Source organism: Moschus berezovskii, chromosome 11 (genome assembly GCF_049115385.1).
Source record: "Moschus berezovskii isolate FMDL1 chromosome 11, NW_MosBer_1.0, whole genome shotgun sequence".
NCBI lineage: Eukaryota > Metazoa > Chordata > Mammalia > Artiodactyla > Moschidae > Moschus > Moschus berezovskii.
In genome coordinates, this window is record NC_142470.1 from 8,013,154 (window position 1) to 8,028,756 (window position 15,603).

The 15,603-nt window shown below is 55.4% G+C and overlaps 1 protein-coding gene across 9 annotated transcripts in view; it reads right to left on the reverse strand.

Annotated features, from left to right (window-relative positions):
• Positions 1-11,171, reverse strand: part of DNM1 (dynamin 1) — a 44,034-nt gene extending 32,863 nt beyond the window's left edge. For 6 of the 9 annotated variants that reach the window (XR_008682393.2, XR_008682392.2, XR_016038519.1 and 3 more), the window contains exon 1: positions 10,895-11,171. Coding sequence is in view for 5 of the 9 variants with exons in the window: in XM_088841129.1 (XP_088697255.1) it covers positions 10,895-11,055 (161 nt within the window). In the remaining 4 variants the exon portion in view is untranslated. The remainder of the gene's footprint in view (positions 1-10,894) is intronic. The other 3 variants (XM_055399243.2, XM_055399242.2, XM_088841128.1) reach the window with 1 other exon arrangement.
• Positions 11,172-15,603: the final 4,432 nt, after the last annotated feature.

Genomic DNA, 15,603 nt, shown 5'->3' on the forward strand with positions numbered 1-15,603 from the left:
TCAGGATTCTGACCACATAATGTTGGCTAGAAACAATGGACCTCAAGGAGGAGGAGTTTTCAGAGAACATCTCATTCCCTGTCATTGTCCAGGGGGTGGGACGGAGGCCCAGAGAGGGGCAGGGAGCTGTGAAGCCACACAGCAATGGAAGGGATGGCTGAGATGGGCCCAGGACCTGGAAGCCTGTTTCTCAGCTAGGCTCATGCCTGGATAGGCAGTGATGAGCACAGCTGTTCCCACATCCAGACTCAGTACCTCACTGCCTGCTGGATTCTCATGCTGGGCACAGGATTCTCGTGCTGGGCACAGGATGGGCCATCATAGGGGCTCAGGCAACCTTGGAAGGAGCGAGCATGGCTGAGCAACTCCACAGCTTCCACCTTTCGCCTGGACAGACTGCCCCATACCCTCAGTTAAAGTGTCCCCTGGGGACTTCCCTGGTGGTAGGGGCTTGGGTTCGATCCTTGGTCAGGGAACGAGATCCTGCAGCTAAACGAAGACCCCTTGTGCTGCAACCAAGACCCGGCGCAGAAAAATAAATAAATATTAAAAAAAATAAGGTGTCCCCTGGCGCCTCTGCACTGGGGATTCAGGCCTGATCTGCTCTCTCGCCAGAGCCACCTCTGCACCTCCCACCCAGCTCCTGGTCTGCCCAAGAGAGGACAGAACAGGTGCTCAGAGAAAAGTGTGCCGGGCCCACCAGCCTCGACTGACGTGTGGGAGGGGTGGATGGTGACGTGCCAGCTCCTCCCACTCATTTTGGACAGATGGTGGTTTCCTGGGGAGGCCTTGCCTTGCCATCTGCAGAGGTACCTTCAAACCTGAAGCACAGGGAAGATGAAATAAACACATCTCACCACCTCCAGGCACCACATACGGCCTATCTGAACTGGCACTGTCACCCCAGAGGGGCCTGGAGGAATTATACCCAGAGCTGCCACTCCTAGTCTGACAACTGCTCTGGGACCCTGGTTCCCAAGTCCTGCTGAGCTCAGAACACCACCAGAAAGTAGCATGCTTGGACTGGCGTGTGCCCAGCAGCGGTCATCCTTGTAGGTCTCTTGTTTCCTGGACTCTGATGTCAGACAGGCCCGGCATTGGATGTCCGAGCTGTGTGACTACGGATAAATCATCAGACGTCTCTGAATCTCAGTTTCCTTATCAGTAAAATGGGTTTCTGTGAGCCTATACAACTTAATGTCTGTACCCAGGCATGGAAGGGGTGATTAGAAACAAAATTTGTTGAGTGAGCTGAGCACACAGCCTGGGTTCCCAGGACCATGTCATCAATTGACGCCGCAGGGAGGGAGCTGGAAGATAGGTTTCCCGCGGGCTGGCCAGAAGAGTGGGCGGAGGCCAGAATATTTCCAGCCCAATCTTGCCTTGGAAGTGGAAGGGAAGGGGCCCAACAGACTGTGAGGTATCCTCTGAAGCAGGGAGCCAGGGTGGAGGCGAGGGAGTGGGTGGGCCAAGAAATACAGTTGGGAGGAGCTGAGACTGCCCCCAGGCAACAAGTCCCTCTCTGTTCCTGCCGCCCCAGGAGGCCCTGGGCTGGCCCATGTCACACAGCCCATGAATTTACAGCTGAGGTTTGAAGATTTCAGGGCAGCTCTGGCCTTAGCTTCCCCTGGTATTCTAATGTCCTAAGAGCAGGGCCCGACTTGGCCCTATTTACCACGGTATTCCCAGCACCCAGCTCGAAGCCTGGCATGGAGCAGGCGCTCAGGACACCCCTGTCGGCCGAAAGAATGATTGGAAGAAGTTCCTCCATTTTTCCCATCACCGCCCTCATTGTACAGATATGGAAACTGAAGCACAAGAAAGAGGGCCTTCCAAGTTCACAGGGCCAGTTGGTGACAGGGTAGGACTGGTGCCCTGGGCCCTGGATTCCAAGCCCGGCACACTCCCCACAACCACCATTCTTCAGTATGAAAGAAAACATGTCATCTTTCTTTTCACCTTATCCTTCCTTCCTACCGCTCTTCTTTGCCTCTCTCCTTCCTGCCCGCCTCCCTCCCTGTCTTCCTCCCTCTTCCGTCCCTTTCTTTCAAGTGTTGACGACTTTATGCTTTCAAAATGGAAACGATTTCTTTTGCCCCTGCTTTAAAAAAATCATATGCTCTCTCATTAAATAATTTTTCAGAAAATACATAAGACGTTGAAAAAATATAAAGCGACCATCACCCCCAACACCTGGGGCTCAGCATTGTAAATGTTTTATCACTTATAAGAACAGTCACGGCAAACCCTGATGGATTGTTGATTGCTGGCCAGGGATGCTTCCGGGGGCTCTGAAATCTGCATCATCACGAGGTTTCTTTCGGTGGTGATGGAAGTGGTTTAAAATTGGATTGTGATGATGGTTGCACAAATATGCTAAAAATCATTGAAGTGTGCACTAAAGACGGGCGAGTCGTACAGCATGTAAATTCCACCTTACTAAAGCTGCTGAGGGGCCTGCAGCCTCTCGAGTGATGCTCACACGGCTGTGTGAGGTTGGCGTGACCAGTTTTCCCAACTTGTAGGGGAAGGAACAGGCTCAGAGAGACAAAGTCAGCTGCCCCTCATGGACCCGGGCTACACTTGGGTAGCAGCTCTGCCTGTCTAACAGCTCAGCGTGGACTTTTCCCAAGTCGCTCAATATGGAGTTACCTCTGGATCCTTATTTCTTTCATTTATTTCGCTGTGCTGGGTCTTTGTTGCAGCATGTAAACTCTTAGTTGTTGCATGTGGGATATAGTTCCCTGACCAGGGATCAAACCAGAGTCCCCTGCATTGGGAGCGCAGAGTCTTAGCCACTGGACCACCAGGGAAGTCCCTGGATCCTTATTTCTTATCACAAACAGCCTAAGGTGAAGGAATCTCAGCTCCACTAAATTATCTCCCTGCTCTGAACCTCAGTTTCCCCATATGTGAAATGGGACACAATCCAGCAGCTCCCTCCGACGGCCAGTGAAGGCATGCCTCGAGACCCTGACTGTCAGTCAGCCAGTCACTTCGGTCGCTCAGTCATGTCCGACTCTTTGGGACTGTAGAAGGCTCTAACCAGCAGACTGCCCACTGGTGCTGCCGTGAGTCACCTGAGTGCCCATCTGGGCTTGGTGCCTACGTGTGCCAGAGAGCATTGCATTCACCTGCTGAGATGTTTCTCCGCATCTGGGCTGGTGGCCTCATTTCTTTGTGCTAAGATTGGGGACAAAGGAGTGGCTCAGTGATAAACAGGTAAAATGTTCATAATAACCTTGGTTGGATCTCCTCTGCCAGGAGCTCTCAGCCCAAGGTCACAGGCCTCTCTCTTACTCTGTGGTCCCTCATTCTGGGAGAAAACTGAGTCCTGCCCCACGCGCCAAGGTCACAGGCTCGAGGGTGGTCAGGGAAGGCATCCTAGAGGAGGGCTGGCTGATGTGAGATCTGGAGGTTGAGCCAGTGAAGGAAGAAGACAGAGGTGGGGTGAGGCACCCTCCTGGCAGAGTGAATAGGAGAGTGAGGGAGAGGGACAGCCCATTTCCCCATGAGCTGACAGGTACTTCGGTGGCCCCCGGAGGGGAAGCCCAGCTGGGTATGGCCAGCCTCAGGGCCCCAGCTCAAGAGACAAGGCTCTGCTTGGAGGGCAGAGAGCTAAGAAGGGCTTCAAGCAGAGGCATCGGATTGGGAAGCCCTAGAGAGTTCTGAGCTGCCCGACGGAGAATAGCAAGAGAGGAGTCTGTCCTGGGTGTTGGGTAGGACAAAGGTGATGGTGGCCCAGGCACAGAAGGGATGGACTGGGGCAGAATCCACAGGGTTGTCGACTGCATTGGATCTAGAGGATGCGAGAGGAGCTGGGAGCTGATCCCGGGGCCTCTGGCCAGGGCACTGGGAGGGCGACAGAGGATGAGATGGTTGGATGGCATCACCAATTCAACGGACACGAGCTTGGGCAAACTCTGGGAGGTGGTGAGGGACAGGGAGGCCTGCTGTGCTGCGGTCCGTGGGCTCGCAGAGTCAGACACGACTTGGTGACTGAACAACAACAACATAGGAATTCCAAGTTGCTAGAGCTGACTGCTGCAAGCGGTTGGTATTCCTTAGCCAGAGTTCAGTCCAGGAAGGGGGCAAGAGTGCCCGAGAGACAAACAGGGAGAGCAGAGGAGAAGCTGAGGTATACGGAGAGGCAGGCGCAGGGGTTGGGGTGAAGAGGGTGGACATTCACGTGGAGACAGAAGACCCATGCTGCTTCCTGTCCTGCCTCCGTGCACCGCTGTGTGACTTCAGGCAGGTCCCTTACCCTCTCTGTGCCATTTCACCACTTGAAAACTGGGGATGATGCTCCTCCTATTAAGAGGTTGCTGGTTCCAAGAAGACAATAATCAGCACTGCCCTTGGACCTGGGGGCTCGGGGCCCTGACCTTGGGCCCCATCCTTGTTGGGATCTCTGGCCTCGACTTCCCATGAAGCAAGGGGTTCCCGGGGACCAAGGGAAGGTGCCCAGCTGGAGCCTGTGCACCCCTCCTTGTTGTTTTGGTCGCTCAGTCAAGCCTGACTCTGTGCGACCCCATGGACTGTGGCCCGCCAGGCTCCTCTGTCCATGCGATTCCCAGGCAAGAATGCTGGAGTGGGCTGCCATTTCCTCCTCCAGGGGATCTTCCTGACCCAGGATCACACCCGGGTCTCCTTTGTTGGCAGGTGGATTCTCTGCCGCTGAGCCACCAGGGAGGCTCCTGTGCAGCCCTCCTGGGCCACACTTAAGTGCCCTGCAACTTTCTCTCAGTCTCAAGTGTACCTCTAGGTTCTCTCCCACCAGCGGGCTGCCCTCAGTGCGAGGAGGCAACCTCGAGGCTAAGGCCGATGGAGCTGGAAGGTGAGGGCAGCCCAGGGAGTCCCCACCCCATCTCAGAACTCAGAGGAGTCTGAAATTCTAAATTCCACACCATCCTGCCAGGTTGCTTTGAAGGTGTGTTTGTCAAGGTGGGAGGGCAGAATGCATTGTAGTTAGCAATTCCTTAGCTTGATTTATAACTGGAATATTTAAACATACGGCATGTGGGCTCCACTTCTGCCTCCTGTTCCAGGCCGGATAACACCGCGTCTGTGACTGGCAGCCTCCGCTCCCACCTGACCCCTCCGCACCGGCCTGCCTGGGTCCCCTCCCCCTGTTTCTGACCCTCCGACCCCAGCCAAGGCCAGGGAAACTCGATTCTCCTGACGCTGGGATCAGATGCTGTCTGCCAGAGTCGTCTTTCATTCCCAGCTCCTTGGGGCCACTGGGTGGGGCAGGGGGTTGGAGAAGACGTCCTCTGGCAGGGACGGGCACACAGGTCTGGCTGAGGGCATGTGCCAGGAGCATGCTCTGAGCAGGGAGGGGCACAGCATTGTGGGCTCTCTGGGTCGGGGTGGCTGAAGGCCCCGCAGTGCCTCCCAGGCCAGCCTGATCTCACTCCGATCTCTGCTTCTCACTGCCCTTCTCTCCTCTGGGTTCCACCTCTGGCCTCAGGGGAGACCCTGCACCTGGAATGGTTCACTCCTTTGCCTGACCAAGTCCTGTTTTTACTCAGGCCCAGACCTAACTGCTCAGATGCCTTCTCTGGCCCCCTGACGACTCCTGCTCCCTACAGCATCAGGCTCCTGGTACCCTTCTTCAGACCCACAACACAAGAGCTCTTTGTGTGACGTGGCCTCTGTCTGTCCCGCTCAGCTGTGAGTCCCCCGAGAACAGGGATGGGTCTGGCTTGTTCACAGCTCTATCCTCAGGGCCTGGCACACGGCAAGTGCCAAGGAGATGTCAGTTTGCTCCGCCCCTCTACTTTCGATGTCTCAATTATGCCCTAATCCTCTTTGGCCTCAGTCTCCGAATCTGGGAAATGGGATGTAGCCTGAGGTGTTCAGAGGAAGAGACAGATCTTAGTAGTGGAGAATGGTCTGTCCCCCATGGCAGGGGCTGGGGCTGACCAAGAGAAGGGCTCTCAGAGGCCAGAGACTGGCATAAAGTCTGTGCTGGGACCAGAATGCAGAGAAGGGGGATTGGTAGGAGGCAGGGGGCCTGAGCAAAAGGCTTCCCACGTGACTCAGGGGTAAAGAATCTGCCTGCCAGTACAAGAGCCATAGGAGATGTCTGTTCGATCCCCAGGTTGGAAGATCCCCTGGAGAAGGAAATGGCAACCCACTCCAGTATTCTTGCCTGGGAAATCCCATAGACAGAGGAGCCTGGCAGGCTACAGTCAGTCCATAGAGTTGCAAAGAGTTAGACGCAACTCAGTGACTGACCAACAACTCAGTGAGCCTGAGCTGGGGTAGTCAGAGTCAGCAGAGGAAACCAAAACCTTATCCCCCAGGCTGCCCTTTGGGCTCTGGGCAGAGGCTCATTCACCAGGTTCCCTGTTCCACCCACATCCTTGCCCCTCCTCCCAGCTGGTACCTATGCCCAGGCAGGAACAGAATGGGCATGTCCTCTGGGCCAGACCTGACCCTGAGTGCTTCACGGGCATGATGTCAACACTTGCCACAGTCCTGTGATGGAGGTGCTATTATTATCCCCATTTTACAGATGAGGAAATAGCAGCTGGGCAGGGTTTAAGAAACATGCCCAAGTTTGCCCAGCATGTAAGTACTAGAGCTAAGCTGCAAACCCAGGTCTGATTCCAGAGCCTGAGCCCTCAGCCCCTCTGCCACACTCCTGCCAGTCCTGGCCTCCCTGGGGGGGCCAAACAGGAGGGAAAATGGGCAGTGCCCGATAGTCAGCACACCTGGGCCTCAGAGTGAGTGAGGCCAGGGGTGCCGGAGCCTGGAAGCCTGTCCCAGGACACCTGATTTGGTGCCGGATGGGTATAGTGGGGAGGGGGCACGCAGCTGGGGGAAGACAAAGGGAAACCTGGGGCACCAGACATCTGCTCACAAAGTGCCGGGGTGTCCGGGGGCCCACGCACGCTCCACTGTCTGCGCTCACCACCGAGATGATCTCATCTATGCTCACGAGTTGACATCCCATCTCTTCCAAATTTATATTTCCAGCCCGCCTTCCCTCTGAGCTTCCGACTGGCATCACCACACTGCCCACCTGACATCTCAGACTCAACGAGTTAACCAAACTCCTGATCTTACCCCCGGATCCCCAGCCTGCTCCTCCCAGACTCCGTTAATGGTACCAACGCCCACTGGGGTCAAAAGTGCTAAAGTCGTCCTGGATTCTTCTTTCCTCACCTTCTACATCTCATCCCCCAGCAGGTTTTGTGGGACCGTCCTCCAAAAATCCATCCTGAACCCCACCGTTCTCCCCTTCTCTCTGCTAAAGCCCTGGTCCGGCCCACCTTTGCCCACCGCAGCAGCCTCCGCACCTGTTTCCTGCCCTCCTTCCCAAGTCACACAGTTGCCGGAAGCAGCTCAAGTCATTCCCCTACTTAAGAGCTTCTGATAATAATGAAAACAAACGTAGTTCTCAGCTTAATCCGAGGCCGCTGCCTGCCTCTCCCATGCTGTATCCACCTTGCTCACCAAACACCAGCCACAGCGCGTCCTTTCTATTCTTTAAAGATATCAAATTCGTTACTGCCCCAGGGCCTTTGCATGTGCTGTTCCCTCAGCCTAGAATGCTGCTACTGCTGCTGCTAAGTCACTTCAGTCATGTCTGACTCTGTGTGACCCCATAGATGGAAGCCCACCAGGCTCCCCCATTCCTGGGATTCTCCAGGCAAGAACACTGGAGTGGGTTGCCATTTCCTTCTCCAATGTGTGAAAGCGAAAAGTGAAAGTGAGTCGCTTAGTCATGTCCGACCCTCAGCACAGACTGCAGCCTACCAGGCTCCTCCATCCATAGGATTTTCTAGGCAAGAGTACTGGAGTGGCTTGCTATTGCCTTCTCCGCAGCCTAGAATGCTTCTCCCCAAATAGTCACATGACTTCTTGTCTCTCAGTTCTCATCTCAGATGCCACGGTTTCCTAGATACCTTCTCTGACCTCCCTGTGGAAAGTGGCCCTTTTCCCTCCCAGCATTGACGATGACCCCCAGTTTTCTTCTTCACATACATCTGCTGGATGGCTGAACGAATCAACCTCTGTCTTCCTTTCTGTAAAAGGGAGACAAAGGAAAAGCATAGACCCAGAGGTCCTGGGCAGCTGCCTGGGCCACCTCCACTGCAGAGATTATAACAGGGCCCTCTTGGGTGCCCGGAAGCCTGGAGCAGCCTCTGCTTCCTCTGATATATTTTCCACTTCCTCTCCATGGGGGGTTGACTCCCGGGAAACCCCAGGAGACAGAGCGGCTGTTACCATGCACACAGGTCTGGGGACCCAGCCCAGGGGTGGAGAGGTGGGGATCCATGGCGAAGCAGACTGGGGGGACCCCAGTGAACCTCAGTTTTCAACCTGCACTCCAGCCCTGGTCTCCTCACTAGCTTTCATGAGAATCAACAAATACGCCACTGCACGCCAGGCCCCTACTCTGCCCCAGGCCTGCACCTGGACACCCTGAGTATCCTCCCGTGGGGCCACAGTCAAAGGCTGTTGGATTGTGGAGGGCAGCAAGAGGGTCCAAACCTCTGGGGCCAGAGTCCGAATCTCACTTGATCCCTCGACAAGCTAACAGTTGCAAAAGTCAGCTGTGGCCAGGCTGGCCTGCTGTGCTGTCTACCCCCAGTACCTCTCTCTGCTGGATACTGGACTCCGAGAGGGCAGCGGCTAGGTCTCCTGGCCCACACAGGCCCCAAACCTAACTGAACATCGATATCTCCCTTCCATGTGTCTATAAAAGGGGGCTTTTACACCCATGAACTTGCTGGAGCCCCACACCCATGTCTCAGGAAGGCAGGGCAGCAGCTGTCAGTGGGCCCATTCCTCAGATGGGGAAAATGGGGGCCCATACACCTGCATGTCCCTGTGCTCAGTGCTGAGTTGGGCTCTTAAGAGGTGGCGCAGGCCCCAGATTGGAGTCTGACAGACGTGATCCTTCTTGGCCCTGTGACCTTGGACAGGGCCTCTAACCTCAGTGTCTCGGTTTCCTCCCCTGCAGGGTGGTCATCACAGTACCCGCCTCATGGGACTCTTGTGACCCGTCCCATATAGCCTGGCAGGGGACACAGGGGAAGGGCCCGGCAGATGGTGGCTGAGGTCAGCTGCCCCCTGGTGCCCCCTGCCCAGAGCACGCAGCAGGCACAGAGCACGCGTGAGCAGAGGGAGGAAAGGCAGACCTACGGTTTGTACCCTGAAAAGTGTAGGATGCCCACGACCGTCATCTAAAGCATGAGGGCCTCGGGGGCTTTATTGCCTCCAGGGTCCTCCTACCCCCCTCGCTCTGGCTGTCAGGCTGTAGGGACAGGGACCATCTCCGTGTCTCTTGTCTGCGTCTCTGCAGCTCTGGGGTGGGGGGTGGGGTCACATGAGCAGGAGAGGGATTCTCTGGAAGCCCTTCCCCGGGAGACAGACGGTGTCCCCCCTCTGCCGATCAGATGGGCCCAGCTGCCCCCACAGTGGCTCTCCCGTGTCCCACAGATACATCGTTCCAGGCAGTATCTTTCTCTCTCACCCCTGAGGCTGACACTGGGCCTTCCCAGGTCATTTGAGGGGCGGGGAAGACCATCCAGTCTAATCGCCCATTTTAGAGATGGGGAAACTGAGGCTCAGAGAGGGCAGTGACTCGCCGGAGGTTTCACAGCAGAACCTGGCTTGGGACCCAGGATGTCTCAGCCCAGAACTGCCGTCCCTGGGAGGCGGGGAGGAGGAAGCCCTCTCTGCCTGCCTCCCTCTCTGGCACAGGTCATCTGCCTCTTCACCCATGAAGGTCACTGGAAGAAAGCTAGGGTTTCTGAAGGAGGTGAGGAAGGCAGATGACAGTGGGGGGTCAGGGTGAACTCTCCTGCCTCCTCCCTCAGTCTGCCCAGCCCCCCACTCCGCCTCCAGCCCCCGGGGAGAGCGCCTGCCTCTCTCTCCTTCTCAGCCCCCAGAAAGCCCATCTCTGTCTCCCCTTCTTGGGGGAGAGCCTGGGGGCGGTCACGACCCTGCCTGCCTCCCTAAACCCAGGGCTCTTTGTCTCGGTGGTGGCCCCTGACTCCTTGCCACCTGGCCCTCCCGGCGCCTTGTGGGATCCGAGGCAGGAGGGGATTAGGTCGCGCAAATGGCTCCCCAGCCCTCCCCGCCAGCCGCCTCCCTCCCTGTCATCTCCGTCCTCCACCGCCTTCTCCCTCCACGCCAATCCCTCTGCCAGGCCGAGGGGAGGGCGACACTGACAGGCCCCCCCCACCCAGGGGCGGCTGCAGGGCGCGGGGCCGGCGGCTCGGGGAAGGCTCGGAGGCGCTGGCCCCCCACCCCCTCTTCCTCATCCTGCAGTCGCGCCTCCCCCCTGTTCCGCGCTGCGCACGGATGGCGGCCGGAGCCGCAGAGGTGTGTGTGACGGGGGAGGCTGTATCTGGTCCCCGATGCCCAAGGGGCCATGTCCTCTCCCAGGGGCGACGGGAGGGGTGTCCCCCCACCGCAGTCCAGGAATCCCCATGAGAGGAGGGGGAGCTGTCCATAGAGCCTGGGGGCAAGGGCCCAGGGGTGCTGCCCGCTTCAAGAGACCCCCCAGAACCCAAGGGAACCATGCAGGCCCCTCGGTACCCATGCGGGCTTCGGGGTTGGGGAACAACCCTTTGCCCGGGTCTGCTGTCTTCCTGAAGGATGGAGCAGAGGAGGGGGGCGTGAGCCCGCGGCCGCAGGCTTGACGTTTGCGGCCCAGCAGGGGTGAGGCGGGTGGAGGGCGCTGCGCCCCCGAGGGGCTCTCGTCGCGGGGGAGGGCCGCCTCCTCCTCTGGCTGGAGGTGGGGGCGGGGGGCCGCGCTGTCCGCCGTGCAGCGCCAGGGGCTGCGAGGTCCCGGCGCCGTCGGGGCCGGGTCCCGAGACCCAGAGGACCCGGGCGCGGGGAGTCCGCGTTCCAGGGGCGCGTCGCTTCCTACCTGCCTACGAAATTCTCGAGCACCGAGCTCTTGCCGGCGCTCTGGCCGCCCACCACGGCGATCTGCGGCAGGTCGAGGTCCGCGTTCTGGCCGATGGCGGAGAAGGCATCCTGCAGCCGGTTGACCAGCGGGATGAGATCCTCCATGCCACGGTTGCCCATGGCTGCGGCTGGCCCAGCGGGCTGCGATTCGGCCGCCTCTTGGGCTCCGGGCTTCGGCTCCGCGGATGCAGCAGCGCGCTCCGACGCTTTTCTGCGCCGCGGGTCCCCCCGCCCCTCGGGGATCGGAGCGCCGCGCTGCGCCGGGGTGCCGCGAGGGGGCGCCCGCAGCGCCGCGGGTCGGCAGCCGTGCGCAGGCGCCACCCGTGGCACTATGGGGACTGTAGTTTTCAACTTCTGCGGCTTTTGGGGGCGCTCGAGCCGTGTCTGGAGGAGGTACAGATGCTGCACCGCACGTTATCTTTCCTGGAAACGGGCAAGGTCTCCTAGGTACCAGGTGCCCTTAGTACCAGACCCCTTGAGTTGTCGTGGCTGCCTCACTCCCTCTTACAGTTGGGGAAACTGAGGCTTGGAGGCACGGGCCTCCTCCAAGGCCATATAGTCTTCTGACCTTCAATTTCACTCGGCTTTATTGCCTTCTACTTTAGGTTGTAACACTAATTATCTCCGGCATTTCCCTTCCCGCCTTTGGGCCTCAATCTCCCTGTTTCTAGAAGGAAAATATATAGAGCATTAATTCAACAAATATTTACTGAACACGTACTGTAAGCATACCCTGTTCTAAGCGCTGGAGATGTAGCAGTAAACAAGGCAGACCAGGTCTCTACCCTCACACATCTTACGTGGAGACAGACAGTAAGTGAATAAACATATAGATGAAACAGTACCAGTTGCTGCTGCTGCTAAGTCGCTTCAGTCGTGTCCGACTCTGTGCGACCCCATAGACGGCAGCCCACCAGGCTCCCCCATCCCTGGGATTCTCCAGGCAAGAATACTGGAGTGGGTTGCCATTTCCTTCTCCAATGCATGAAAGAGAAAAGTGAAAGTGAAGTTGCTCAGTCGTCTCCGACTAGTAGTGACCCCATGGACTGCAGCCCACCAGGCTCCTCTGTCCATGCGATTTGCTAAGCAGGAGTACTGGAGTGGCTTGCCATTGCCTTCTCCGATTCTCTGGTTTATCCCATGTATATTCATTTTGTTTTATTTTGTTTTTTACAGGAATGGGATCATACTATAAATCCTGTCTTGCTGAATCACCCATGCCAGACGAGCAGCCTGGGTATCACCCTGAGTTGGTCAGAAATACACAATCTCATGCTTTACTGATGACCTGCTGGATCACAACGTGAATTTAACAAGAATCAAGAGCCCCGGAGATTCCTGTGCACCTCAGAGCTGGAGAAGCTCTAATATATATTATTATATGCAACTTGTTTTTATTAGCAACAGTAAGTCTTTGAGGTCTCTCAGTGTAAGAACAGATTGGTCAAGTTCCTTTTTCACAGCTGCATAATTTCCCGCTGTTTAGGAGTGCTTTGGTTTTGTTCTCTGGTTCGGTAAAAATGATTGTGCCGGGCTTGAAGAATGGATGGATAAAATGCCACTTGGGGGTGTGTGTGTGGAGAAGGGTTGCTATTCTGGGCAGAGGAATCAGCATAAGCAAAGGTATGGAATCAGAAAGGAAATGAACCTGATATCTACACTGGCCTCGTTCCCATGGGGCTTCCCAGGTGGCTCAATGGTAAGGAAACCTCCTGCCAATGTAGAAGATGCAGGAGACAAAGGTTCAATCCCTTGGTCAGGAAGATCCCCTGGAGGAAGAAATGGCAACCCACTCCAGGATTCTTGCCTAAGAAATCCCATGGACAGAGGAGCCTGGCAGGCTACAGTTCATGAGGTCAGAAAGAGTTGGACACGACTGAGCGACTGAGCACACACACACACAGACACACACACGCACACTCATTCCCACAGGACTTGGTGAGGGCCAAAGGAGGGATACTGCAGATGGTTCTCCCAGGTGCTGAGAAGCTGGGAGTCCCAAAGGCCAGTGAGTTAAATGAGAGTCTTAGAAATGACTTTGACCCTATACTTTGAGCACTAAGGAGGGAGAATTCTCTCTGGAGCCCTTGAAGCTGTAACCACCACTCTACTGGCAGATCAGCAACAGGAACACTCATTGGGCATTTCTCCCTGGGCCAGATTACTGTGCTGAGAGAGTCAACCCTCAGGAGGGGGGAGGAGTTCCTATTAGTTCTCCTTGACAGATGAAGCAACTGAGGTGCAAAGAGGGATGTGGCTGAGGGCACAAAGCCAGAAAATGATGGAGTGAAGATGTGAATGGAGCTTGGTGAGACTCTGGGCTTCCATGTTTATATCCTATACTACACCAGCTGTTGTAATCTGCATGCTTTTAATGCACATGAAATGAAACGCTAGTCCCTTCTGATGGGGTTTTTGTTGGGCATACAGCAGGTGCTCAATAAATGCTGACTGTATTGAATTTCTCAATGACTTTATTATGCAGCACTTGAGCCAAGCCATTATATTTAGTCATGAAGTCTGCTCAGAGTCTGGCCCTTTGGATTCATTCATTCTTCAACAGGCTTTTTTTTTTTTTTAATATATGTTTACTTTTGCATTTGGCTGTGCCAGGTCTCATCTGTGGCACGTGGGGTCTTCAATCTTCATTGCAGGTGTGATCTTTTTTTTCAGTTGCTGCATTCAGGATCTTTAGCTGTGGCATGTGGGATCTAGTTCCCTGACCAGGGATCAAGCCTGGGCCCCCTGCATTGGGAGCTTGGAGTCTTAGCCACTGGACCACCAGGGAAGTCCCTCTTCAACAGGTATTGATCAGGTACTTCATGCCAGACCTCAAACAAGACATAGGGGATGAAGAGGTTAACAAGATGCAGAAGTTGAACCCTCCTAGAATGCGGATCATAGGGGAGAGAAAGACAAGAAAGTAGTCTAGGTGGATGAAGCCAAGACACCTGGCCGTGTCAGGCAAGGTCGCTGCTGAAGCCAGCTGGGCCAGGCTGGGGCTCCACATAATGCCTTTCTCCATGTGGCTGGGGGCTGGGCACCGAGATTTCCCAGGGGCTTTGGGCTCCCAGTGGTCCAGGCATCTGTGCTTGCACTGCCTCATCTTACAATGAGGAGCTCCCCGTAAGTCTGGAACAAGGCAGATACTCTTGTGTACTGAGGATCAAGGGCACACTGCACTGTCCGGTGTTCAAATCCCACCCCAACCACTATCTAACCCAGTGACCTTGGACAAGTCATTTCACCTACCTGGCCCTCAGTTTCTGCATCTGCAAAAAGGGGATAAGACTATTAACTACCTCATAGGGTTATATGAGGAGGATTCAATGATGTAATAATTCAGAGAAAATATGAGAACAGTGCCTGAAACAGTGAATAATTAGAGCCACGATTAGTGTGATTATAATCATCATTACCACAGTACTGTCTGAAGAAACTCAGCCTCATGAAGGTAGCAAAGGATGTCACCTGTCTTTTTTAAAATTTATTTTATTCATTTAGCAGTGCTGGGCCTTAGTTGTGGTATGAGAGATCTTTAGTTGAGGCATATGAACTCTGAGTTGCAGCATATGGGATCTAGTTCCCTGAGCATGGATCGAAGCTGGGCTCCCTGCATTGGGAATGCGGGGTCTTAGCCACTCGGCCAACAAGGAAGTCCTGGGCTGTCACCGCTTGGTGGGAAGGTTAAAGGATTGTAAACATGCCAGGATATGTCCAGGAGAGGCAGAGCTAGGTCTGGAGGCATGTATTGGGGGCCATCTCTATTCCTGGATGGCTCAGCTTGTGAGAATCTCAATTGTGAGATTGTCCAGTTATTCCTCATGTGGACAGAGAGCTTTGAGGATATATCTGACAATCAAGAAAGGCTTCTTGGGCTTCCCTGGTGGCTCAGTGGTAAAGAATCCACCTGCCAGGGCAGGAGACATGGGTTTGACCCCTGATCTGGGAAGATCCCACAGGCTGCAGAGCAACTAAGCCAGTGCACTCAACTATTGAGCCTGTGCTCTAGAGCCCGGGAGCCAGAAATACTGAAGCCCATTCACCCTAGAACATGTGCTCTACAAAAAGAGAAGTCACTGCAATGAGAAGACCGAGCATCACGAGAGAGGAGCCCCCACTTGCTGCAACTGCAGAAAAGCCTGCACATAAATGAAGACTCAGAATAGCCAAAAATAAATAAATAAAACATTTTTAAAAGGAGTTAAAAAAAAAAAAGGCCTCCTGAGAAGGTGATGTTTGAATGGAGCAGCAAAGACTGGACAGGAATCAGCCTGGCGATGAGTGAGAGGAGAGGGGAGATTGTGAGGGAGGTTTGGTTCCTCTGGGGACAGAAGGTTCCCACTGTGGCTGAAGCTGGTAAGTGGGCGGTGGGGGCTGGGCGAGCCTGTTACACACAAGTCAGTCCCGTCCAGCAGAGATGGCCACACTCAGATCCCACGTAGGGAGGGTCCTGCCCCAGGTCACGCTGAAGGGCAGGAGCAGCAAGGGTCTGCCCACCCTGCCTCTCCCTACCTCTCTTCTCAGTTCCCCTCAGCTCACTTAGTAGTAGGTAAAGGCACAAGTGGATGAAAGCTTCTAGCCTGGAGAATCCCATGGATAGAGGAACCTGGCGGGCTAGAGTCCACTGGGTCACGAGAGTCAGACACAACTTAGCGACTACACCAC